This window comes from Rhea americana, unplaced genomic scaffold, assembly GCF_003343005.1.
Source record: "Rhea americana isolate MKP2758 unplaced genomic scaffold, rheAme1 scaffold_77, whole genome shotgun sequence".
Lineage (NCBI taxonomy): Eukaryota > Metazoa > Chordata > Aves > Rheiformes > Rheidae > Rhea > Rhea americana.
This window is the reverse complement of record NW_028186945.1, coordinates 2,318,106-2,345,159: the sequence shown is the minus strand read 5'-3', so window position 1 is coordinate 2,345,159 and position 27,054 is coordinate 2,318,106. Positions and strand designations below refer to the sequence as shown.

Sequence of the window (27,054 nt, the reverse complement as noted above, 5' to 3'; positions counted from 1 at the left end):
ATTACCCTCTCCCAGCGACTGAGCCACAGTCAGCAAGTGCTTTGGTTGGCACGCGGCGCTCTAGCTGCTGGCGTCGCACCAGCACCAATGCGAGCTGCTCCCCCTCTCAGCCCGTGCCGCTACGCTGCTCTGGTGCTCACCGCTGTGCATGTACCACACACACACCTACCCTGACGCTCCAGCTGCCCRCAAGTGTTTCTTTAGGGGGTTGGATTCTAGGAACTCATCAGTAAAAGGCCAGTTCCTTCAACTGAAACAGTTCTGTCAGACCCACAACTTAATTTTTAAATGTTTTAATAACTTATTTAAAATTACTAACAAAAGTAACACGAAGTACTGCTATCTCAGAGAACTTGCATATGAATATGCTTCCCCCTGCAAGGTGATGTTAATACATTATAATTTGCCAGACCTGCTCTTTCTTCAAAGGCTTTATTTTCAATAGATAAAATGTAAACACATCTTTTTAAAAGATTTTAAAACATTCAAAAAATGCTCACAGAAATTAAATAAACATGCTTATGGCTATATTGGGGTTTTGTTTTTACATGTTTTAATGATTCAGCTGCAAAACCATAGAAGGTTGGTCCAAAAAAGCCTAGCACAAGTATTTATACAACTTTTTTCTTCAGCTTTCTTTTTTGACTTCTGAAGAAACTACACAGACTTGTGCAATGTCATCATACTCATATGTTCTCTTCAAAAATGTGTCTGTAAGTCTTAAGCCAGAGACACTCTAGAAAGGAAAAGCATTTATAAAAGTCATTATTAAAAAGAATTACTACATTTATAACATGGATATTTTATAACAAAGTTGTGTTATAAAGACTTACTTGCAGTCCCTGCACTGAAGACAGTAACGTAAGTGCCAGATGGAGGGATGAACTTGGGTGTAGCTTTCCAAGCTGCCTTCCTGAAACTCCACACCAATGGATGGAGTGAGTATTGCACATCTCTAAAACCAGATCCATAGTCCTTTCACTGCTAGAGGAAATTGGAAAAACAAGAATAAACCTAGGGAGCTTTTTAAGCATTCAAGGACTGCAGACATAAACCAGCTTGATTATTACTCGGGTTATTGTTAATCAAGCATTTGTAATTAATTTATAAGTAAAAAAAGGCAAGTAAGAGTTACAGTGATACGCAGCAATTGATGGACAGTTCCATCCAATATATGAATGTTCTCGTCATGGGTTTAACTACACTGGATAGAGTAATACTGCTCATATTTTGTGTAGGCTACAAGACAAGAAACAAAGGTATGTCAAATACTTTACTGTTAGTCCTTGGCTTCAAATGCTATCTATAATTTCATTATTTAAATTTTATTCTACAATCTTTTTATAAAGGACTATTGTAGATCAAAATATAGATAAAGAAGTTACAAAATACTACCTAGACAATGTTTAAGGCGGCATTCTAGCAGTGCTGCAGAATTAGCAGAAAGGTCAAATAGATACAAATGGCATCATTTATTCTTACAAAGTTAGCTGTAGTATAAAATAAATAGAACTAATTTTGTTTAAGAATTAAGATGATGTATGATTTAAGCATGGGGTGCATCTTATGTGATACTGCAGCCACTTCCATGAACTTCCAACTACATATTTTCGTAGTTTCCTAAGCCAAATGGTATTGGGAGATAATGATGGAAGAACTTTTAAAAATCACTTTACTCCAAAGATACCATTTTACTCCCTAAGTTCAAAAAGGATTATCAGTTTGGTGTTGCTGCAACTGATAGTAAAGAGCAGGTTTGAGCTGTTTCAGGAGAAAGCATTGAAAAATTAAACACAATAGCCASAACTTACCCACTTGGGGGAAAAAGCACAAGAATCACCTGACATCATTACCTGCAATTTGTTATTTTACATGTAATGTCAAAAGGTTCTTCCAAATTTACAGTGTCTGGTATTGTCTCCAGTGAAAGCCTTACATCACCATAACCAGGAGCCTGAGAAAGTACAGAAAATTCATACTTAAATGCTGGCCAGCAAAGCTGAAGTTTTTACTACTCAAGTTTTTGCTTACTGCGACAACCTTAGTATAAGAGAAATTTAAACAAAGTTTGACTCTTTGCACTTTTGATCTGTACTCAGATCACAGCAGTGCTCCATCCACTACTGAGTATTATCATCCCGATGGGTTCAACAATTCATTAGGCAAGGATGATCTGCGCAGGGCACAAGATGCTCTTTATTACTCCATTTTCCAGATAGTCCACGTTCTTAAAAGTGTGCAYACCCACAAATGGTGCCTGAAAAGATGAAATTTCATCCTAAGAGCTCTATTARAGATAGTATGTGGATAACCAAGTGTAGTTTTCCTGCATTAATCCACCGTTGTTCCACGTCCTTAGAAATGGCCCTGTTCCTACGAAATGGTTGTTCATTCTCCTGGCCATTTCAGWCCTTCAAACCTCTGCCAAAATAGCTATTAATGGCCACCTGTTAAAATGGTGTATGACACGAACACTTGTCAACTATCAAACTGTGTCAAGAGGCAAACTCATTTGATATGGTTACTAACAAACTTATGATAAAAACCTCTAGTTACTACCAATTCATGCTGATTCAAGCCAGTAACCTGCGGATAAAAACTTGTTATGTTTTCAACACCCACAAATGACAGATCAGAAAGGAAGAAGTGGGGAAACTTTGCCTGCTTGACAAGGCTTAATTGTGGGAGATACTCAAATTCTGCTGATGGAAGGGTGCTGTAGGAAAAGTCAGRAAAAGTTACATTTACAACCTGCTTAAAAGGTTTCCTTAAAGAAGGACAGAAAGCCAGTGACTGACAAGTTGGAAACAGTCTTCACTCATACACACTTCATCACAGAAGGAAGACAGATGCAAGGAAATCTTGGACACTGGAGCGAGCAGAGGGACGTCAAACCGATTAGAAGAAGAATTTCACACCAGTGGAGCAACGTAACTTTAAGAGACTTGCAAGGAAGATATCTAACTATTCAGCACTGAAAAAGGACAAACACTTTCAGCTTTATTAGATGACAAGAAGGAATCTGCTGGGAAAACTAATATTCTCTAAACAAGAGGTAATTTGCCATAATATTCTATTAAGAGGGAGATTAAGAAAAAAATACAATAAAAACTATTTTATAGAATAATTCAGCAGCAATTGGCAAAATTGAGGTAAGATCAGAGCAGAAGAGAGTTACATGTCTAAAACAGTACACCTCTGCTGGCCTTAGCACTGACGTACTGCGGAAGAAGAGATGGCCGGGGAAAGCCATGCACTGAAGCAACAACGAAGGAGGACGGCCTCAGCAGGAGGATGAAGCCCAAAGCCAGCTATTCCACCAGGAGCTGTTAGAGGGAGGAGGACGCCATCTCGCCTACCGCTGTGTTCAGCCAAAAATTGTTATAAGGTGAACGTGGCGAAGCCGAGGAAATTTGGACAAAGTGGAATGCCATGCATTGGCGATAGCTTATCCTCCCTAATTCACTAAGACTACATCTACATTAACAACTACTGCAGAAGACAACCTGTACAGCAGAACAGTTGATGCTTGTGCCCTGACGTCCRTCCCATGCGTGTTCTGGGGTTTTTACTTTGGACTAGCTCTAGTCCAGACCTGAGCTGAACGCCCATTGACGCGGGCAGCACCCGTAGCGTACTGCAGACATAGATCACAAAGTTTAATGTCATCCAAAAATAACATTGTTTGTGAATTCCAAGACCACTCTGCAGACCAAAGCATGGTAAGCAGGGATGATCCAGTCTTTTTTGTTTCAAAAGCACATTCCTGATCCGAATGCAGATGATGATGTGGAGGCACAGTAAGCGGTAAAATTCTGGGCCTGCTGAGGAAAACTGGTTACAGAGCTAGTAAGTGGGTTAGAAGAAAAATATAGTAGATGAAAAGAGTCTAGAAATGAAATAATGGAATAGCACTTAAAATATCAAGAGAAGATAAGAGGGTGCTGCATTGCATCTCAAAGGAAAAAAACAACTCCATGCTGCTTTTTCAAAGGTAGGTGTTGCTCCAAGAACAAAATATAGCTCTCAGTTAATCACTAGCACACAACAATGATGACTGAATATATAAAACTAGTACTGGAATGTGGAGTTTACTAAATCACCACTGGATTTCAAGTGCAATTCTCAAAGGTTCAAAAGAAAGGACTCAGAATGAGAGACTACTGACTTAGGGAGAGAAGATCTGTCTTAAGAGGGATCATAGAAAAGGTCAGCTGGAAATGAGAGAACTGATTAGCAAGAAAAAAAAGCAACAAATTTTAAGTAACAGAAGTACTTGAATTTTAAAAAAGGCCAATTTCTAATCTGGTGTGGTTATAAAGAGATGTTTAACATCTAAATTAAAAACAAATTTTAGTGACTTAACTTTGAATTTTCGTGATCCAAATTTCCTTGCCTGGTTCCAACTTCATGTGATTGATTTCCCTACAGAATTGCTCGATTTACTAGACAATTCAGAGGGAGGAAAGCGAGCAAGACAAAGAGCGCAAGAGAGAGCAAGCAAGCAGGCGAGAGAGCACGCACGCGACAGAACCCAACTGCAAGTTTTGTAAACTCAGATTAAGACGCAATCGTCAGAATGGTTTACTTCTTTCCTCTTTTCCACCATCACTAATTCAAAAGATAGTGCAAGTCAAGCTTAGGCATAAAAGCAGACAGGCTGCGCAGGTGACTTAAGCAACCCAGTAATTACAGCTTACAATCCATGAACAATTTATATATAAACCAAACAGAAGAGAATAGATTGAACTGAAAACTGGATCTGAAAGATGAATAGTATTATACTACACATAAATACTGTTATTCACAGAAGCTCATATAAGTCCATATGAACCAGGCAGCAGAGTTCTGTGTCGACAGCCGGCACACTTAAAGAAGCTCTTTTGTCAGTGCCCTCTAGTTTGCTGCCAGACAGCATTCAACAAGTTATTTTTACTCTTTTTTTGTTACACAGGTTTTCAGCTTTATTAGATGACAGGAAGGAATCTGCTGGGAAAACTAATATCTCATTCTCTGAACAAGAGGTAACTTGCCGTAATACTCTACTAAGAGAGTTTTAGAAAAAATACAATAAAAAAATGTATTTTATAGAATAATTTAGCAGCAATTGGCAAAATTGAGATAAGATCAGAGCAGAAGAGAGTTGCATGGCTAAAACAGCACACCTCTGCTGGCCTTAGCAATGAGGTACCGCATATTTTGTTACACAGGTTTCTTGACTCTGGCACTTGAGTGTACAATCTATTAAGTTATGTTGGTCAGTGCTGTGAAAAAAGAAAAAKTCATGTTATATGCCAGAAAAAAACGAAATTCTGAAGAAAGTCCCCCAAAATGTTGTCATTCACACCATGAAAAGGGATAAGAATCTTTTTGTTCAGCTACACTCTCTCTCCAAATAGTGTTTTTTCACATAGCAAGCTTGTATTCAGTATCTGTATTAAATAACTTTCCCAAACTTGTATAAAATACAAAGGCATGTGAATTCAGAATAAGATCCAGAAAGTAAGCAGCCTGGACTTCTTCAAGTCATTATTGCTCATTTAGTTACCTTAAAACAGAGACTAGCTTAAGTGGATGTCTAAGTTAAAGACTTACCATTCTTTGGAGTTGGCTAGTTTGCAACCTTCCTCGTTCACCCAGATTTGTTTTCCATACAATGTCTAGTTTCCCAATCACTGTTACACCTTTTATTACTCCAGCTTTCTCTGCAAATTCCTGCTTTGGCTTTAAGCAGTATAAATACTGGCGTGTATCCATAGGCTGTAAGTAAGTCCTTGAGCCAAAAGTAGATGCTCTTTACAAAACAAAAAAGGAAAGAAAAAAAAAGCCTTTATTTAAAGTTATTTTTAAAGGACTTAAGAAGAATTCAACTTTTCTCCCCATCCCTCTGCAGTTTTACTACATTTGTGATATTTTATTCATGATAAAACACATTTCATATTTCTGTGCTTTCACAACAGAAAACAACTCCCGAATTTATGTTGAATACTTGAACTGTAATGCCTGTAAAGGAGCATGTTTAGATCACAAGAGAGCTGACCCAACTGAGGCAGAAAGAACAGAAGCAGAGTTCAGCTTTGCTGAATTGTAATTTATTATGTGGCATCTCAGCATTCAGAAAACAGTGCTGGCAATTTTGAGAAGACTATTGAATCTCATTAACCAAGACTTGCATTAGCTCYGAAAAACGTAAAGCAAAATATAATTTAGAATAGTATAGTTAAATACTGATTTATTTGTAATTAAAAAAAAAAAATGTAGCAATGTTCCATCTACCACAAGTACACAAACTAAATTTAACCTGTACTGCATTCTGCCTGAGATATTCATAGACTGGGAGAGACAGATGTAAAACAACATGTAAAATAACTTCAATATGCATTTTTTACCCTAGCAGTATGAGGAAGCAGATACAAATAAGGAAACATAGCTATACCTAAGCCAAGTATCTTATTTTGGGAGGGACACAGACATTGGAACAAAAATGGATCCAGATGCCCACTTTGATTTTTCAGATCAATTGTCAATTAATTTTTCAAATTATCCAGATGGAGGAGGGTAGGGAAAAAGTAATTGCTATAGTTAAGAATTACTAGCATTTTGAAGCAAAGAGTTCTTCATGCTAACAATGTGATTTGACAAGGTTTTAAAACATTATTCATGGCATGAAATAATCCAGGAAATAAATTCTTAAGAGATGCCTATACAGTATCTACATAAAGTACCTACCAAACTACTGTTCAGCAACTTGTGAGGCAGATGTTACAGCAAAGGGAAATAGTCTGTTTTACAAAACTGAACACAAACATTGATTTGCTAACGAAATACTGAAAAAGTTGCAAAAAAGGCCAGTAACTTAATGGAGCTACTAATAAGCCTGAAACAACAGGTGCTGAAATATTTCTTAACAAATTCAGGAACAAATTAAGATAGTATCACATAATAATGTGAAGGCAAGGACAACAGTAAATATGGATTAAACTCATTTTCATTTTCCTCTTTAAGAGTTATTACAACTGAGTTCTYGAACTCTAGTTTTTCCTGAAACAAAGAGAAGGAAAAAAGCTATTTCAGATACTGAGAATCAACACTATGTTTCAGAGCAWTGACCCATAGGGATGGTACACTTAAAAATCCAATCCTTCCCATAAATCACAAACATACCTAACACTAGCAGGTTTTTAATATTTTAGTACACACTTTTCATTAATGATTGCTAGGAGCTACAATACACAGTTTGGCTTTAAAGTCAAATTTATGTCCAACTAYTTTCGACAAGAACTACTGTCTTACAATTTTTAAAATATCTATAGCCTTTTCCATTAGATCAAAGCACAGACCTTTAAGTTTTTGCCTTCAAGACTAACTGTTCACATAGTATCTTCAGTAACCCTTAGTTTGGGGCTTTTCCCTACCACATTGTTCTTTAATCTCCTCTTTACCATTCTTGCCAGCCTTGATAAGGCTTTTGCAACTGCTTAGAYTTGACCCATCGGTGCAGAAAGGCASCTTATACACTGCATTCATTAATTCTCAATATACAATACCAGCTCATTCTAAATCTCTCTAAATAGTTCTGCTATGCAAAAAGCTGTTTGTTCCTTCCCAGTAAATTTCAGAGAATCTCTCTCAATCTCACCGGCCCATGATTCTGATTCAAGATAAAGAACATTATAGCAAATGAATATTTGACACTTCCTAAGAACAATGCTCAGCCATGCTAGAGCTGAAAGCATGGATGGGCTAGGAGAGAGAATTTCCACTGCAGCCCATTACAGCAGCAGCAGCAAAACTACACCTCCTCTGAAAAAACACAAGAAACTGCAAAGCACAAACAGCTTAAGCTATCCTTTATCGAGACATCACAAGCTTTTGTATCCATAACGGTTTATACTGAGTGTGGCAGACAATTCTTCTGGTATTTTGTAATTTATTGACTGATGTTAAATGGTATTTTAATTTATTTCACTGTGTGACAAATTTTTATATTTTAAGAGCCTTTAAAGGCACTGCACTGATCCACCTGGACTGCTGGATCTTAATTAGWAAAACTAAAAATTGGCAAGAGGCTCTTAGAAGGAAGTAGGGAAGTCAGATGGGTTCTGTAAGGATAAATACGTATAAATGAACAAGTCAGAAACAGATGTGCACTACATTTTATAAAAATAGTAGGTTTTCAATACATCCATGTTATCAGTTATTTGAGGATTAAGTGGGGGATTTCTCTAMTAAATAGATTTTAGACAAAGTTTTAATAGAAATTCCTATAAAAAGAAAACTATTGACAACTTTTCCAGCTGAATACATCAACAGGAATTTGATCTTTCTATCAAGCAAAAAGAATCGCAATCCTACAGTTACAGACAACTCACTAATTTTAATCCTTATATCTCGTGAAATCACAGTACAAAGAGATTCAAAATCAAGTATCAGCTGCTTCCTGAATCTGAACATACCTTTCCCCTGCCGTGTCAACTGTGTTCAGTTCTGCAACGTTGTACATAATAGATGGCTCTAAAGAAACCTTCTCCATAAACATTGGAGAGGTGGTGATATTCTGAATCTGAGCTTCCAGAAATACTTCATCTGTCTGAAAAAACAGAAGTGCAAGTTCATGAAAATATGATTAGTATTATTAAAAAGACTAGACTGTCCTATTAAAAATAAACAAATAAATAAAACGTGTGTTTAGTTCATGCCTGCAAATCAAATTACAGTAATTAACGCAGGAAAAAAAAACCCTTAATCCCAACAATAATTAATAGGAGCAAAAGTGTTAGTCAACAGATATCTTGCAAAACAATGGATGTGGGATAATTTTGCTATGTTCTAGCTATTGTTTTATAAAGCTTTAGATTACGACTTCCCAAGACTTCCAACACTTCAATAGCAACTCAAGTTTTATCCAAMTTGTTAAGAAAACAAACCCAAAAGGTAATAGAATAAAGGGTAAAGAATTGCAGTGCACATTAATGACATGCCATGCCAAGTTACTAGTGCATCAAGCTATGGAAAAAATAAAATAAAGGTGCGTGTTTGTAGAACTTAAGTGTAATAGTTCAGGTACATGCTCTGAGATTCTACTAYTCTGAAACACCGATGCCCTAGCTAAAAAGCAAATCAGCCTCCTCTCTTGCTCAGCTGCATCATGCCAATGGTTACCAATACTATATGCATCCACCAATTTAATTGATGATCTAACTTCAAAATATCCTGTAAGACATATCTGTTAAATGAAACTAATGCCTGAAAACAGTGTATAAGGACCAATTCTAGTATAAGAAGGAAAGCTACAGAGAGTTTAAACTTCACAAGCTAAAAACACGAAGCTAGAGGTGTTTTTGTCTCCTTGTTTCTGTGGAATTCTCTCTAAAATCTCAGGGAGGAGTAATTATTGAAGGCTCAGTCTGCTAGAGATACAAGCCCCTGGAGAAGTAAAAAAGAAAAACAAAAAAGCACCAATTTAAAAAAAGAATTATTTAAGTACCAAATCTGCACCTGCAAGAGAGTTATCAATAAATTAGTACAAATCAGTTTAGGTAGTTCATCAGGATAAATCCAAAGAATGTATTTTATGGTGAGGGTGGAAGGAAGCTTACAGTTTCCTTTTAATCAGTGTAAAACAAGTGCTTTCATTATGCAAATGCAGTCCTGCTCATAAATTACAAATAACAGAGGGGACAAAATATTCGGAAGTTTTATTCTCTAAAGGCCTCATGTTAGAGGCAGAAACACAGAACGGCACTGGAACTACTAACTGTGCCTTCTCAACGTGTTACACACCAGCCAGACAGCAGCGGATATTCAGCAACGGGAACTCAGCAAGCTCAGTGGGTTACGGAAAGACCTTGCACTTGCAGGAGGAGTTGGAAATACCCCCAAGCAAAACACAGCTCTTCTAAATAAAACAGCATATGTCATGTAATCACTACAATGCTTATCTGACTGTCACTTAAATTGATACTGTTTATATCCCATAAATCCATTGCTCAAAATCTCCATTTACCCACATCTTAGTTGTTTTAATGCAGCAACCAATAGCAGAAATTTAGGAAGAGCTAATTTGAAAGAGGAAAGAAAAAACAAGCAGCATAATGAAAAAGCAAGTTAGTTTCATATTATTTTCAAATTGTTTTAATAATATGATTTAAAAAAAAACCTTTTGGCACTTTACAAGAATGCAGTTTATTTTAGTACAATGCACACCTTAAGTTAAAGCAAAATCAGACTGCAAAAGTACCATACTAACTCATCAGTTGTTACATGCAGTTAGACGTTTGAAAGCACAGTTTCAGCTAGCAAAAGGAAGATAGAAAATACAGCTGCTGCTCTCTCCTCAAACCCAGTGTCTCCACCAATAGATAGGAAAAGTCCTGCCACAGCTTACATAAGCAGTCTTGTAGTTAAAACTACATTTCAGTGTTTCAAAAAAGATAATTTAGGAAAAAAAAAAACCTCAGTTTTCAAATAATAACTTGTAAAATCCCCTTGTTCAGTTAAAAATAAAATGTCTATCTRGTAAGTTTTGGTGAAATTTTTTATAGAATGGCCCACACTAATACAAGCTTGAAGTAATCAATTTTTAGTTTCAACAATGGGTATTAAAGAAAGAGTTAACCATTTAAATGATTAGCTGCACATATAAAAGATGAGAAAACATCAGTTCAAGATACACAGAACAAACATTGCTTTTGCATTATGCTTTTAAAATAATGTCAACAATAAGCACAGAGACAGATAGACGATTAAAAAAGCATACATATTTATAAAAAAATAAATAAAAATTACCACAGAACTGAGGTCACTCTAATGGGAAAATAAAAAAAGAACACATTAGAGAAATTAGGGTTAAATGTTAAAGAAAAAGGAGGCTAACTTTCAAACAAAATGCATTTCTGCATTTTTTTTTTTTTGCATCATCTAAACAAGATTGCATTAGTAAGACAGAAATGTAAATAAAAATGGATGCAAACAAAGATGGCAACTACATTTCTAAAAGATATAGCTAATATTGTTACATGGTTTACTAGCTTTGCTTCAGGTTTTACTAACTGCTGTGGAACCAATCCAAAATAGAGCCTAAGGCACACAAGGCACAGATAAAGTATGGTAGAATAAACTGACCAAAAAAAAAAAAAAAAAAAAAAAAAAAAAAGCAGTTAGTTTCTGAGCAAGTTTTGTCCTGAATTTAAATCCATGCAATGGTTTGTATATGAAAAGAAAAAACTGTCCTTGTCATCCATGTCATTTTACAGACAATTTGAATTGTCTGTATATAAGGTCTAAAACCAAAAACAATGTGTTCTAGCAAAGCTGCAATGCTGCAGCTTATGACAAAATTTGGCATAATATACTAGGAAAAACTCCTTCTTGACTAGATCCCTCAAAAAGACTAACTATAACCACAAACTTTATTTTCTWAACTCTCTGTGTGTTTGTCTCCCTAGGCATGTTTGCAGGAACAGAACCTCTACCGAGCCTTTTCCAAGGCCTACTGACGGCGGTGAGAGACTTCTCATAGACTGTGGCAGGTGACTCGATCACAGGATTGCGGCAGGTTAGGTGACAGGGCTCGCATTCGTCCCATAAATTTCAGTGACCAACTTGATTTGGATGCTATTGCGATATGAGCAACAAGCCAGAAGATTACGGTTCAGCATTACTTCCTGGTCTTAGAAAAGTGAAATGATTTTCTGCTAGAAATAGCAATTMATAGTTTTAGTTTTAGACAGACTTCATGAATAGCTAGTATCACATCTGTAACATTAATGGGAAGAGTTTAACTGGTTAGTCAATCTTTACAGACTTTTAGTTAACTGATAACTGATCCATACAATTTTTTGTTGCTCCCCTACTCTCCAGGGCAACATTCTTTCTTAACATACAGAACGAAGTTCTCAGTGCCTCTGACAGCAATGTAATATCACATACGGCATCTGACCAAGGACTGACTTTTCACTTTTTAATTTGACTCTTGCAGTCAAAACATACAGCAGTGTTATTTATACTTTCAGAAGCAAAATCGTAATGGTAATATACCAGTTTGCTAGGCAAATGAAAAGTCCTCAGTTAATATCATCCACAATCTTAAAAAAAAAAAAAAAAAAAAAAAATTAATAAATTATGTGGATACAGTGGTAATAGGAGTCATGTCCTAAGCCTTGATTTTTCCTCCCTCTAAACAATTTACATGCTATATATTAAATATCTTATAATTTATATGCTATTCATTTGCAGCAGAGGGAAAATGTTCATGGAAAACCTCCCACATGACTGTGGACAAGACAGATCTTGGCACCTTAGATCCTTACTTGTAGACCAGGAATTACCATGTTATTTCTCCCCTCTACCTGTTTTCTCTATGCATAGTGTCAGGAAGGGAAAGAAATATATGTTTTGCACTTGAATAGTAATAATCTTGCATGAGAAACTCTATACCTGTAACCATGATAAAGATAAATCAGAACAATAAAAAGATTTTGAGACTTTCTGCTTGCCTACATGCAAATTCATAACACATATACCTGCTTATTTAAGAACAAACAGGATAGCAAAACATTTGCTACTTAGTTTAACACAAATTGTMTGAATTATTCCAACCAAGCTACTTAAGCATACTAATGAAAGTTTCCAACCAAATGGYTAGCAGTGTAATAATTAGCCATATTTCAGGGGCTATGAAGTTTAACACTCATAATAAAAAACTTGAAGTGTTTTGCAAGTATAAAGTTTAGATTGATACAAACAATACAGAATATGATGCACAGGAAATTCAATTACTTGCTCGTTATCACAAAGCAAGTAAATGATAATGATGAAAACACATGTCCTGATTTCTTATCTTATGAACTACTCCTAAAGGAATATTAGGATAAATCCTAAAGGAATTATCTTATGAACTACTCCTACAAAATACCCATAGAATACATGCATGCACAGGGGACCTCTACAAATAAAAAGTATGCTGTATTTATTTTTTAATTTTCTACTGTCTTTCACCTTCAGTTAAGACCATCCCTATAAGTAGTCAAAGACAAATGCTTAAGTAACTCCATATAAATATTTAATGAACATACAAGGCCATTTAATTTTGAAGCACTATGTACAACTGCCACAAACACAGACATTAAGTTWTTTTACAGAGGGACCATATCTATATTAGAGAAAAACAAAATCTCCCACAGTGTGGCAAATTATTATCTGCTTTAAGTGATCCACCTTATGTCAAGTACTCTTCAGTCACCCTAAGAATGAAAGCTACAAYTGCAAATATTTGAGTTCATGGGAAAGAAGTAAATACGCAAAATTTTCAGTCAATTGCATTGAGGTTCTGACATATCTGCCTTAGATACCATCTTTTCTCCTCTGTTCATCTATAAAAAAGGACAATGAAATGGACTTCTGATGTCTAAAACATATACGGAAAAAAATTATTATACCCCCGCCCAATAAACAATACATAACCCACCACCTGATTTTTCTCCTTTGGAGATGATTATATTTCTAAGAAATTTTGTATTTTAGAAGTTCTTTGATTTTAACCTAGCAATCATCTAATGCAAAGCAGAAAGTCCCAAACAAACAAAAAGCATCCAAACTCAAATATAAACAGCTCACACTTACCTCAGCATTGTAGAATTTGGTCTTCACATCTAGTGGTTTGAGAACCTGAATGGGAAAAAAAAAGAAAGATTTACAATTGCTTTCTCAGACATCTTTAGTATAAAAAACAAAAACTAAAAGAAGTTTGTAAGTGCTAGGATCTTTACTATAGTGGTAATTTTTCCCTTAGGATCTTAAGCAGGAAAGATGCATAATGGAAGTATGATACCACCATCTCACCTAAAAAAAACCCAACACAACTCATACTACATACTAGCTACTTATCTGCACATACGATTATCTTGCTAACRTCTGAATAGTTTTTATGTATTGATAACAACTACTTCACCACTCAAGCACTCTCCACCTATGAAAGCAGGCAAATCTAGTCACTGATTATTAATGTCTTTAGCGTAACAGCACATCGCCTACTTTCCTGAAGTGGTCTGCACTTGCTTTGAAGAGGAAGCAAGAAYCATGAAACATTTACAAGTCCCTCAGTATTTTGCAGCAAACTGCTTGCTTGAGGGCTCTCTAAAAATAAATGAAATAATAAACTATCAGTTTCATTTGACTAGCGTAAGCAACAAACAATTACTAACCTTGACTTTCTTCTTGAAAATACAGTTACTACAATTATTAAGGGKGAGGGGGGAAATATCACAAAACATTTTCATCCGTAAGATCTGCAAGAGATAATAATTCTCTGCTGGAAGGATGATAATGAAGCACTGGTTCAGAATCACAGAACGGCTGAGGTTGGAAGAGACCTCTAYAGATCATCTCATCCAGCCCCTCGCTCAAACAGGGTCACCTAGAGCAGGTTGCCCAGGATTGCATCCAGATGGCTTTTGAACATCTCCAAGGAAAGAGACTCCACAACCTCTCTGGGCAACCTGTTCCAGTGCTCAGTCACCCTGATGGAAAAGAAGTTTTTTTCCTCAAGTTTGGATGGAGCTTCTTGTGTTTGAATTTTTGCCTGTTGCCTCTCATCCTGTTACTGCGCACCACTGAGAAGAGCCTGGCCTCAATTCAACCTTTTGTATTTTGTGCATCAAGCCACTACAGCTATTACATTAACTCAAAATAGTTAATGCATTCAAATCTGAAATGGACATAGATTGATATGACCGAAAGAAATAATCTTTTTTTACACTTATCAGGAAAGAAACTTAAATTATCTTGCTTTACACAAGAAAAATTTTCTTTAGTTTATATGTAAGTAGSGGTCAATCAAGATGCAGTACAAAGTTCTGAGTTGTGACAAAATTTTTAGCTTCAACAAATCAAAGTTAAAAATGGGTCCTCATGGAGCATGGTAATAGGAATAATGTTCAAATTTTTCAAATAATCATAACTTACTCTCTGGGGGGGGGAATCAAAACTTTATTAAAGTATTTTTCTTCTCTCAGATCCTTATAAATTTCCCTAAATTCTGATATTTTCTACTTCTTTCCTTTGATCTGAAAAACTGAGTCTTTCCATTAACTTCAGTAGATTTCAAATAGCATTCCATTAAAAAACAGTAATTATTGTTAGGTTCACAAAAAAACCCTACACAGTATCATTTCTTCTCCATGCAGACATACCAGCGTTAATTACTCAGAGAAAGTTTTGGAACAAAAAGGCACGACTGGCTAATATAAAAGCACATATATGGTTGAAAAATTAGCTATTTGAAAACAATCTATAACCCCAGATGAAGATCTGAAAAACATAATGGAAAGACACGAGTATCTGTCAAACAGAAAGTACTTTTTATGTCAGAAAGTATCTGGTAGCACCTCTATCTCTAGAACAGCCACCAATTCCCATAATAAAGACCCTATTCAGTTTTTTTGTTCTCAGATTTTCCAGCCTAGGTCTCCATGTCTCATGTTAAACTTTTAAAAATAGCGACCAAAATTGTTCAGCTAAGGATTTTTCTAGTAATAGTTCAAAGAATATTTATGTAATTGTGTTAAAGGATATATATTCTTTTTGAGACATTCTTGTGCTTCCTTCTTCGAAGGAAGAGCTTGAAATTTAACAGATAACGTTCTTAGCTGTTTTGAGTCCTGCCATTAAATGGTGCCCACGTTTAAGTGACAAAACAGAAATCACAGTCTGCATGCAGACCTCTGAAAACTCTGTCTGCCTAAATGCCCCCATCAAATCCAATAAAGGAGATAAGTTCACAAACTTGAACAAGGCTCTGGAAAGAACAAGTGAGGGCGAGAAGATAAGAACCAGAAGCCTGCAGATGTGTACATGACAGCGATCAAAGACAGCCTGGAGGCAACAAAGGGACAGAATACTAAACAGCTAGGGACAATAAAGAAAGAAAGAAAGAAAGAAAGAAAGAAAGAAAGAAAGAACAAGGGAAACGATTTTGCAAGGAGAATAAGACAATACCCAAAAAGATGAAAATCAGCCTCAGTAAAGATGAAGAAACACTACAGAGTTTAGAGAGTGTATGACACAAAAACATGTAGGGATCATCATCTAGGATCATATGGAAACATCTTGCCTAACCAGTATCTGCCATTTCAAGGCCCACAAGTACTAATATCACTCTCTACTATTCTGTCTGTGACACACAGCAATTTAGTCTTCTAAAGATTGAAATACTTTTGTCTAAATATAAAGTAATTAGATTGAATGTAAGACTAGAAGAGTAAAATGAAATAATCTATAACTTGCAAAAGATACATAATGCATCTATACTGTCAGAAACTCCACAAGAGTATCTCAAAATGTATTCAGTAAAGTATGTCCTCTAAACCTTCTTTCTCTGGAAAAGAGTCCACAATTCTTCAAACCTCATCATACGTCTCAGAAAACAAACATCCCTTAAACACATGGCTAAAATATACTCTTTTCTGCAAGAACTAATGTACAGATAGTGGTAATTTCATACTTTCATCAGTTACTCTAATCAAGTCTTGAAATCTGTGTGGTAAAACAAAAGGTTTCAACTCTATCAGTTACTTGTATGGCTATTAGTAAGATACACCACATTAGACTTGTTTTCCTAGTTTCCTTTAAAAAACAAAAAAAACTATTAAGTTCCATTAAAAAAGCTACACTAAAAGAAAAGCAAAATTTCAAAATCTTAAACTCAAAGGTTGAGTGTGTAAGAATTAGAATGGATAATACTTGTTCTGCTAAAAAAAAAAAAAAACACGAGGCTGGCTGCTTTAAAACTATTTTTTGAAAAATAATTGGTGTTGATTTTTTCTTTCACAATCAATGAAAAGAGATTAATATTTACTACTTCTGAAAAGTGTATGGTAAATAGAAATCATCAGTTCATGTAAAGTTTGAAGCAATACTTCTTTCACTGGTTCAACTTGCAAAGTCAAATACGTTTTTAAAGTATGTAAAAGTACTTTAGAAGTTCTCAACTGTTTAAAAAAATGCCAGTTTTCCAGACCTACCCACTTATTACAAGCACAACATGCTCTTCTGTACAATACCTGAAATTTGAAGAACTTTCTGAAGTACATCTTCTCTCCTGTTTGTGTAGTGTAACTTACTGCACAAACTAAGCTGAAAGAAAAAGATTTTTAAATAATTTCTCAACAATTTTAGATTCCATGCCTCTATTAAAGTAGAAACAGCCTAGTATTCATGTGCCCCAGTTTCATTTAAGCTTGATTATAGCTCTGCAATAATTAAAAAAAGATGAAAAATGCAAGTTAGAAGATTTAAAAACATTACATGTGTGTTCCTATTTCCTTTACTTCATGATGAATCACATCATCAATACAACAGTCAGGTTTAAGCTCTGCCACTGCAGCACTAGAAGCTGAAAGATTCAAGCGCTGAGAACTTGTCTGAAGATCAGCCTGGGAATAGAAAAACAAAAGATTGGTTATAAACACAGCAACTTAAAGCACTCTAAAGAAAAACAATTTGTTTTGAAAAGTACTAGATTTCAGAGAGGATTTTGTACCCTGTACACTTTTACACGGGTAAAACAACTTAGACATGTAACTTGACAAAACTAAAGACAATTTTAAAAATATACATAAAGAGTCCGGTCCTTTAACATGCAGCTCATAAAACTTCCACTCACTTTTGAGTTCCACAGTGTGAAACATTTGTAGGATTTCTGTTCTCAACATATTATTTGCTTGACAGAAAAGTGAAAACTATGATGCACTGAAAAACTCATTTGAAATACAAGTAAAATACAAATCAATATGTATTTTACTGAGACTTGCTTTGATGATCTCATTGAAAGTGCAACCAGTAACAACTCCAATTTGTTTTGGCTGTGGAAGTTCTGCTACACTAATTCCCTACAGAAGCTTTACAGCCTATCCTTTTTTTTTGATAAAATCCCATTTTTTTATTTTCATGTTTATAGMTTTTTATAATCTTCTCTATTTTTATGTCTTTTTGTTTCCAGGGGTATTTTCTGGATCGGAAATAAATGTGGCAAGTATTTTCTAAACTCTATGCATCAATACTAAATGCACCAGATACTGTCAGGAAACATACTAAATACATTTTTTATAAATCTAGGAAGTAGATATATTTTCACATACCTTTACCAGTATGTCCTTGACAGTTTGACTGCTATCATTATGCACACTAATGTAACTGGAAAACGTCTCTCCCAGAAATATATTTCTGTGTTTAAAAAAAAGTATATTTAGCAACAATTATTTTAAACAAAAAATAACACAGAACACTCCACTAAAAACCCTTTAAGTTCAATTTCTTTCTATTGATTTTTGAAACTGTTCAGCAATCTTGTCTATACCAATTACTGCCTCTAGTTCTTAAAATGCTTTAATAGAGGTAGCCTATAAAGGCCATGGAAGAGGGCTACACACAAGTCACAGTACACCGCACTCAGAGCACACCTTGTCAATACAGTGCTTAAATCACAGGCAAAAGATTCTATTACGGGAATTCCATTTGCTAAGATTATGGAGCAGCATCAGACATAGTGGTTTAGAACATTTTAATCTTTTTTTTATTTTCCAGTATCCACAAGCCAACAGAATTCCTTTAAGAGTCAAAAGTGAGAACAGCTTAAGAGACTGCCAGATCAAGTRCTGAGGTATACTGGCAATTACACATCCATACTTCTAAAACTTCAGATTTCTAAGAGAAACAATTTCAGAAGAGAACCAACAAATTGGAAAAAGTTCTACTAGAAAAATCTGAATAGAATAAGATGGCTTTCAGTACCCACTAAACTCACTGGAGTAAACCTTGTTAGTATGAACTGCGGTTTATAGCACTGTCAAAATTCACCCACAGCCACACATTTCTCTCAATTTTCATTTCCTATTACATTCACAGTCAAGCTACAGACAATGAATATAATCTAGTATAGGTTTATATCTTATTTCATGCTGTAAATCAAGCCACAGGTTTCTTTTTACTAAATATCGCTGAACACTTCACTATATTACTACAATAATAAACCCTAAACCTTATATATTATATATTGTAGTTAAAATAAATTGTTCTTACCCAAAATTCTGAGGTAAAGTCAGCATTTCTCCTAGCATCAAAGTTTCTGCTCCGTTTACAGTAGAAGGATCATCTTTCATGAGCTGGTTAAACAGATTACCTATAGAAATATGAAACTGTTAAAATTAAGAGTATTTGCAAATCTAGAATGATATCTACATGTAGATTATAACATTTAACTGCCTATTTAGATATAATTTATTTCAGACATACTTTGTTTTGCAATCAAGGTATTGAGGCATAAATTAGAGATCTATATGCCTGCTTACAAATTATAACTTACTTTTAGGCATCTATGCCCAAAAAAGCATTCTATATATGCTGAAAAGCTAAGTATCAAAGGTGTTGCTGAAACTAACATTAAATCTTAAGGGAAATTCTGCTTGTAAAAAGTGCAATAAAACAGAATCAGTCAGCCCCACTGAAGTTTTTTTCCTTACTTGCTTTGGATTTCAACAGAACTCTCTTTCCTTGGTTCATTCCTTGCCTCTTTCTTACACTTGACTTCTAGACTGCATCTATCACCGAGAAACAACCCATGAACTTCTGATTTAACAGCTCTCTATACACCAAGCATGGAGTGTACAGCAGTAACTCCTGCAAAATCATTTTCCATAGTCTGAGCATTAATATATGGGTCCTAACTAGCAAGGCCATTTTCTCCAGATAAAGACAACTAACTCTAAACATTTGTCTATGCATTGTCTATCTTACAGCTGCCATCCACATTAAATCACCTATATGCTCCCCACCATGCCCATATTCTACAGGAATATTATGTCTTAATTACTCAAACTTCAAGCTCATACTTTTACAATATGCCCACCAAGTTTTCAAAGAGTTTTAGAGTACTACCTTGGTATCTTCCCATAGTCATTACCAAAAGAATGTTTATTTCATATAATATACTGTCATTTCAGATCACAGACTATAGGAGATTGTAAGATTCTTGTGGCATCTAAGTCACAGATGCTCACATGGCATAGATCTGCTAATATGTACAAAACAATCAGTTAGTCGAAAAGACATACCTGGCAAATCTCTCTCTTCGCAAGTCACTGGAATATTAGTGAATAAAGTAGGCTTGGTTAGCCTCATCACTGTGAAATCAGAAAATAAGCCAGAGGTCAATGAAACAAGTATCTCTGGATTTTATTTTAAGTATAATTTTGTCTTGCTCTCCTTTCACAAAAATAAAGTTCTTAAAAATAATAATAGTAATATATATATACAGAGAGAGAGACAGAACCAAACCTCAGCTTGAAAGGGGAGAACAACTCTTCGGATAATCAGATTATTTTCAGCCTAACAAAATTCTCCGCTACTGTGAGATCTAGGAGCACTGGTGATGCTACTGCTCTTTTTGCTTTATTTCCTTGACACAGCACTTTTTACTGCTTTCAATCTAATATGCTGAAGGTCTTATAGCTGTTATAGGGTAATGTTTAACAGTTTTGTCGTCTTTTGTATGAACACACTGGTTGCATTTTTTTGTGGACTCTTCTAGGCTAATGACCAGTACAGACCCTTTCAGTCACGCACTCCCATGATACATGAAAGTCCATCTACAGTCTAATCTCCAAGAGTTGGAGATATGCAATATGCAAGAGAGTTATATGTTTAAGATCCTAGATTTATACAACTGTTTTTTCTTTTAGACAGAATTTTAAAATCAAACCAGCAAAGCAATAACAAAAGACTTGGTAACCCACTGACAAAAACTATTTTATCAATACTGACAGAATAAAATTGAGATTTTACTCAGTATTAAAAAGTTCCCTGTTCCAGGAAAGTAGAACTTGGGAAGTCTATTTCAACTCACAGTACCCAGAATTATATGATTTTTATTTACACTGCACATAAGACTTACTGTTTCTTAAAAGAAGAATTCTTCCCTATTCATACAAATCAATGGTTCTAATCTTGGATATACCTYCAGATAAAAGCGCTCACATGAAAGCTGAGCACTTGTGACCTTAGGTGTTGATCTGAGTGTGTTAAAAAAATAATAATAAACCACTCTTTATTTTTTCCTTTGAACTTTTGAAATATAAAAACATACATGTTCTGAAAACAAAGTAAAAAAGTCTTGGGATTTCTCTTGAACACAGCAAGTTAATCAACAACCTTGCACTGAACCATTTACTGCACTTTTATCTTTACTATACGTTCGCAGCATCTTGTACGTCAGGTCAGCATTCACTATCTCCAACTGATTAAATAATCAATTGTTTCGATACATTTTTGTGTGAAGCAATGGGTAGTAGTAGTTCACAACAACTTACACTTCCCTAAAGAAGACCTATGCAAATTTGCTAGTGTTGACACTAATCAAKCTCAATTTTCAAGCAAAAGGAAATACATTGCCTTTGTAATGGAGAAAAGTTGAAGGACATGACCTTTAAAGGCTTAGAGCAAAGTAAATAAAAAGCCCTCAAATAAACAAAAGCAGAGTAAATAGAGAATCAGATTCAATGCTGAAACTTGAAAAATATATACATAATGAATTATAGATGCATAGGAGGTAAGCATTTCCTGAACACTTCAAAATGAAGCAGCTTGTACATTAGTGCTACCCAAGACTTTAATAATTTTTTTAAAGAAAATAAATGTGGTGCTCACTTCTTATTACTCTACAGTGAGGTGTTCGCAACTCATAGTGCAAGTACCATTATTATAAAAGCCAACCCAAAGAGGCAGAGAGCTGAAAGCTACCATGGGGAAAGGTGGCACCAGTCACTGCTGGCATTTGGCAAAATGCTTCTCTACCTCTCTTTCATGTGCATTAGGCAAACAGAACGGGACTGCACTACTGACAGCTACCTAACTGCATTCAGTTCTACCGTAAGCTCATAAACCTGTACTTGCTAACTCCTTCTAAAGAAACAACTGCTGCTCAAGTTTAATAACGTGACTAAAGCATGGATAACAATCAAGAAACAGCAATAAAAATACTCTCTGCATGAAGTCAAAACACAAACTAAGTATGTAGAATATCATTTTATCACTACTGAATTAATATTAGAAAATAAAGCATCTTTGCAGGACTACCTATTCTTGCTTAACAGTCTTGCTTTTAAGAACATAGATACAAAATACAACTCTAAATAAAACAAAACTCAAATCATGCTACATTCTACTCCACTATTTCTTTTTAAATTCTGACTGTAAAAAGCAACTTTGTTACTACTTATCTTTAAGATCAGAAAGAAAATTTCAGTGAAATAATCTGTTGATATAACTTTAAAAAATAAGGACCCTGAGTTACTCTAGCCAGCRTTTCACTTCAGTTTTGCTAACGTGTAATCTTAAATCTCAAATAAAAGCTCAGGATATCAATAAAAGACTCCTTGAACATTCAAAGTTTAGAAACACGTACCGATCATCAAACATGAGAAATACCATAACTATTCACTGCCAAGTGATAGGTAATCTCTACAATAAAGACAACATAGAACATCATATGGACAAAAACTGCTAGTTAAAGCTTGGGGGGGGGGTATTTTCTTTTCACACACGGGAATCTCCTGTAGTTACACTTCTGAGCGCTTCAATTTGACGAAAGAGCCTTTGTGGCAATTTAACAAAGTCTGAGATTACCCTTCACTCGCTATTCTCCTTCCCCCTACCCCCGGGGTGACACAGGCCTTTATCTCCAGCTACATCAGCATCATCCAGAGAGGAGTTAACAGGATTCCTTACGAGAAACACAGGCCCATGCAGTTATACGGATACCGGTTTACTTGCTCTGCTGACCTTCCAAACGTGGTAGTGAGCACGGACAGTGTGACCTTGAAACAGTTCGTTATTTCAGATGACAGAAAGTCCTACTGAACTCAGCCCTTCACCACAATATACTTTGAGATCCTCAAAGACCATTATCTTCTATAACAACAAATAGAGATTTATGGAAAAAAAGCCCGATTTCTTAATCTCCTGACTTGCAGGTAGAAATTAGTGCTTTCTGGTTCCCCAGAACAAACAGAGGCTCCAACATAGATAACAGACCAAAGACCAGCAACCTCAGAGAAAATATTAATACAAAAATCATAAAATAGAAAACAATAAAGATGTCACCTATTCTAGAGCATTCTACTTCCACTGAAACTTTCACTAATTTTTCTGTGAAAATACTAATAACATCATTAAGACAATGTTTGAATGGAACAGAAAATATTACTTTTGTATTTAAAGCTTTTATTTCATGTATTTAATTTCAATTCCTTCATACTACTTCCAGGAAATACTCAGATCTTGACAATCTTGGCAGGGGGCAAAAAAAAAAGTTCTTTACAGAGATAATAACAGTTCACTTTAAAACATCTTTTCCTTCTTCTAATTTCAACCAAAACAGCACAGTGAGGAAGTACTTGACTTGACTGAAAGTATAACTTTTATTATCCAACACAGCTTGCCATTACAGTCCAGACAACAGACTTTTTTTCCTAGACATCTGATGTAGAGAAAAGCTGCATAAATATAGTTCTAAACCAAATAGAAATATATTAATAGAAGCACTCATAAGATCTCTGGTCAAATAAAGTTAAATAAAGAAAACATGTAGCAAAATAATATTAAATAGTTCCCTGATCTTTAATTCATTGGTTGTTCCAAAGTCTGTATTTTCTAAGCTGCTTAAAAATTCTAGTTCTTCAGACAGCAATATTATTGTGGAACTCTATCTTAAAATTATAACCTAAAAATAACTCCAAATTTATGCACAAGCAAATTCATTTTATCAGTAAGGCTTAGCCTTTCCCTAAGAATATTTCTAATATATTCACAGTATAATATATCACAGAAAATCCATATCTGTCCCACAGATCTTTGGATTGTAGCATTGCAAGATGGCAACTCATTCTGTTTGATGAGCCTATTCAGTTTTATCCAGRTGTCCTCCAAAGTTTGATCATTACAAATGGACTGTTCGATTGTCCACTTTGCTCTGTGAAATACATGCAGTTTCAGTCTTTCCAAAATATTCTGCAGTTCTTGAGACAAAGGAAGAATCTCTTCTTTGATCTTAGTGCTAGGGAGAGAGACACTCCAAGACCTTTTCAATTTTTGTTTTCCGTTGGATGGTGGTTCTTCTTGGTTCTCCAAGTTAATTGGTCTGTGGACAGTTTGAGCTTGGATTGAAGTCTGCCCGTGTCTGATGTTAGACTGAAACTCAAGTAGATTTTTTGTGCAGTCATAATCAGGAGATCCTACAATATATTCTGAAGCTGTAGAAAGTTGTTTCAGTTCTTCTGCCTCCTCACAAGAGATAACAGGTGGCTGCCTTTTGGGTTTGAGGGGAAGTCTATACAAATCATTTGGAAACCAGGGTGTAAATCTTGGTAACTGACGAACGGGAAACTCCTTCACTGCTGCTTCTGCAAATTTTTGCAGTTTTATTAGATCTCTCTGGTGTGGTCGATAATGCAAGACCATTTCCATGCTTGCACTGAGAGTATGCAGTTATTCTTAGCAAAAGGAACAGTCTCTTGATTAGGATTCTTAAGTCTAGACTGAAACACATCCTATTTACAAGAATTTCCTTGCCTTGTGCTGCAAAGACCAGTGGAAAACGGGACCTAAAGCAGAAGTATTATAAAGAATAAGATACTACCATAATCACACACATATTGCTAGGGTATCTTGTAAAAAAGCAACATGTTGTAAAAATAAACTAGAGATACAAATCAGAACATTCCTACTTTACTCATGCTGAATATTACTGACTGTATCTCATCATTGCCAGCATAACTTCAGTACACCAAACATTACCTGTATGCACACAGTTTGCTCAATGCTGTCCCTCCCAAGAGTATTCCTTTCACTATCATCTCATGGTCATTACAGCGCAGGTCATCTCATCCTTGCCACCCACTAAGATCCATCATTATTCTTGCCATATCTTTGTGATGAATATTAAAGCGATTTTTTTCCAGTTAAGGACATCTCAAAAGTTGTCTCAGATCTCAAATTTTCCATACTAAGGTAACCATATTCTCTTTTCCTAAAGATTACTATGCACACATACTACATTACCAACATGTATATCAAGGTATGAAGTGAAAGTAAAATAATTCACTTAAAATGTTAATATCACTATTAACACACACACCTGCCGTATCTATTACATCACATTTGCCTGTCAAATCTATTTAAAGACATTAAAGAGGAAAATACTACTTTTCACAGGCTAACCAAAAGAATATAAAGCAACTAGAAAGCATTCAGTGTTACAACAATGAAAAAGTCCTTCCTGAAATAGTACTGACAAGTATAACTGTCTTTAAAGTTGCAGGCTAAAGGGGAAGTGCTATGGACAAACAGCACTTGTGTCTGATTTTTTTTTTTCATTTTATATCAGAACTATATTTTTAGTTTTACTTGGGGAGCTTTTGAGCCATACATGCAGCCATCCAAGTAACAGAAGGACACATTTTTATATTTTAAGAATATTAACATTTCTTTCTTTCATGGGAAAATTATATTATGTTTTCCTTCATGCACCCCCACAAATGCTAGTATGAAACATATAACACTTAAAACACATGCAGTCTTTTGCTCTTCCTCCCCCCCCCAAGTAAGTTTGCCACTCTGTCAGGCTCCCCAACAGACACCAGCAATGGACAATGTTTAAAACAATAAAACCTAGTATTGCTTAGTCATTGTACTATCAAGATTTTGCTTAACATACACACAATGCAAAGAAATCCAGATGCCTTTTCGCTTCTATTTGTAAAATCTATAGCCTGGACACTGCACTAAGTTCAATATAAGCCCAAGAATTCTACTGATTTCTCATAACAGTAAAACAATGATATATCATAAAAATTTCAATATTGAATTAACTACTCTCAATATGCATCTGTACTGGTGGCTGATGTTGTTCCATGTTACAGGTTTTTGGTTTTGAGTGCATCTGTGTGTGTACACACACATGTGGAAAAAAAAGCTTTTTATCATCTTTGAATTATGATTAACAAATTTTACTCTAAACAGGCAGACAGCACAAAAATCACCTCCAGGAGCAACACTAAGGTATTGACAGAAAATGGATTCTGAAGTCATTTATACACAGGCACTGCTTTATGAGACTATCTCACTGATTTAGAATGTTTGCATAACTCAAGCTGTAACTACTTRCTATTCTTATGTAACATGCTACATTTATTTTCAAAACAAGCACTGCTAGAAAAAGAGAAATAATTTTTTTTTCATTGAAGTAGGGTGCAAGTAGTTTCAGGATTTTCAATGCTTTGATTGCTAACTTACTGGTATACAACTGCCAGTAGAAATACCAATTTCTTTACAGAGCTGCCTTCATTTTTGCACTAAATTCTGCAAGGCACCTGACAGGCACCAATACYTTTATTTTCATCTTTGTGACACCTGAATAAAGCCAGGAGCTGTCTATCGTGCGAAGGCTTAAAAGAGCAAAAAAGCTCCCTGAACTGGAAAGGAGAGCTTTAAAAAAAAAATCGCGGCAAGTGCCGAAACGCTTTTGCAAAACGCAGATGAGCCGGAAGCCCTGCAGGAGCGGCCCGTACGCAGGGAAGCCCAGCGCCGCTCTGGAAGGGCTGCACCGCCCCGCTCCGCCCCGGCCCGGCCCGAGCCGCCGCCCGCCCCGCGCGCACAGCCAGCCGCGGCCCGGCCCGGCCCNTGGGAGAGGCCCGCGCAGCCGGGGAGAGGCGGGCGGCGCGGCGGGCCCGGCCGGCCGCGCTCTCGGTACCTTTCAGAGCCAGCAAGTGCTCCTGCTTAGGCTGGTTGACGTCCATGGCGCCGGCCTCCCGCCGCCTACGGCAGGGCGGCTAGGCCAAAACGCCTCCGGCGACGAAACGCGCGCGACCGGCAGCGACAAACTACATATGCAAAGTCCGGGCGCTGCAAATACCTCTGAACCCGGGAACGGCTGTCCCAGGGTGCAACGCGTCACGGCCGGGCGCCGGCGGGGCTCGGGCGGAACTACTGTCCCCAGAATGCATT

At 35.9% G+C, this 27,054-nt stretch overlaps 3 protein-coding genes across 8 annotated transcripts in view; 1 reads left to right on the top strand and 2 right to left on the bottom strand.

Moving 5' to 3' along the window:
• The window catches only part of SGTB (small glutamine rich tetratricopeptide repeat co-chaperone beta), a 36,032-nt gene extending 23,551 nt beyond the window's left edge, over nt 1-12,481 (top strand). Inside the window, exons 11-12 of one of the 2 annotated variants that reach the window (XM_085322360.1) lie at nt 11,448-11,557; nt 12,238-12,472. In XM_085322360.1, the coding sequence (XP_085178486.1) occupies nt 11,448-11,535 (88 nt within the window). In that variant the 3' untranslated portion in view covers nt 11,536-11,557; nt 12,238-12,472. Of the gene's footprint in view, nt 1-11,447 lie in introns of both variants that reach the window. The other variant, XM_085322359.1, reaches the window with a different exon arrangement.
• Nucleotides 417-26,891, bottom strand: TRAPPC13 (trafficking protein particle complex subunit 13). 4 transcript variants are annotated; one of them, XM_085322354.1, is made up of 13 exons: nt 26,801-26,891; nt 20,109-20,177; nt 19,078-19,177; nt 18,138-18,222; nt 17,305-17,432; nt 17,061-17,133; nt 13,624-13,668; nt 10,789-10,806; nt 8,457-8,590; nt 5,596-5,794; nt 1,854-1,954; nt 834-984; nt 417-736 (listed from the first exon to the last, which is right to left on the bottom strand). In XM_085322354.1, exons 1-13 carry the CDS (start codon nt 26,844-26,846, stop codon nt 629-631), a joined length of 1,257 nt encoding a protein of 418 aa, XP_085178480.1. In that variant the 5' UTR covers nt 26,847-26,891; the 3' UTR covers nt 417-628. The 4 variants fall into 4 exon arrangements, with proteins under 4 accessions (XP_085178480.1, XP_085178481.1, XP_085178482.1 ...); XM_085322355.1 differs by having other exon boundaries at nt 834-981; XM_085322356.1 differs by lacking the exon at nt 10,789-10,806.
• SHLD3 (shieldin complex subunit 3) lies at nt 23,258-26,885 on the bottom strand. Of its 2 annotated transcripts, none has more exons than XM_085322363.1 (2): nt 26,801-26,885; nt 23,258-24,653 (listed from the first exon to the last, which is right to left on the bottom strand). In XM_085322363.1, the coding sequence occupies exon 2, from the start codon at nt 24,514-24,516 to the stop codon at nt 23,767-23,769; it is 750 nt and encodes a 249-aa protein (XP_085178489.1). In that variant the 5' UTR covers nt 24,517-24,653; nt 26,801-26,885; the 3' UTR covers nt 23,258-23,766. The 2 variants fall into 2 exon arrangements, with proteins under 2 accessions (XP_085178489.1, XP_085178490.1); XM_085322364.1 differs by lacking the exon at nt 26,801-26,885 and adding an exon at nt 24,847-26,251.
• Nucleotides 26,892-27,054: the final 163 nt, after the last annotated feature.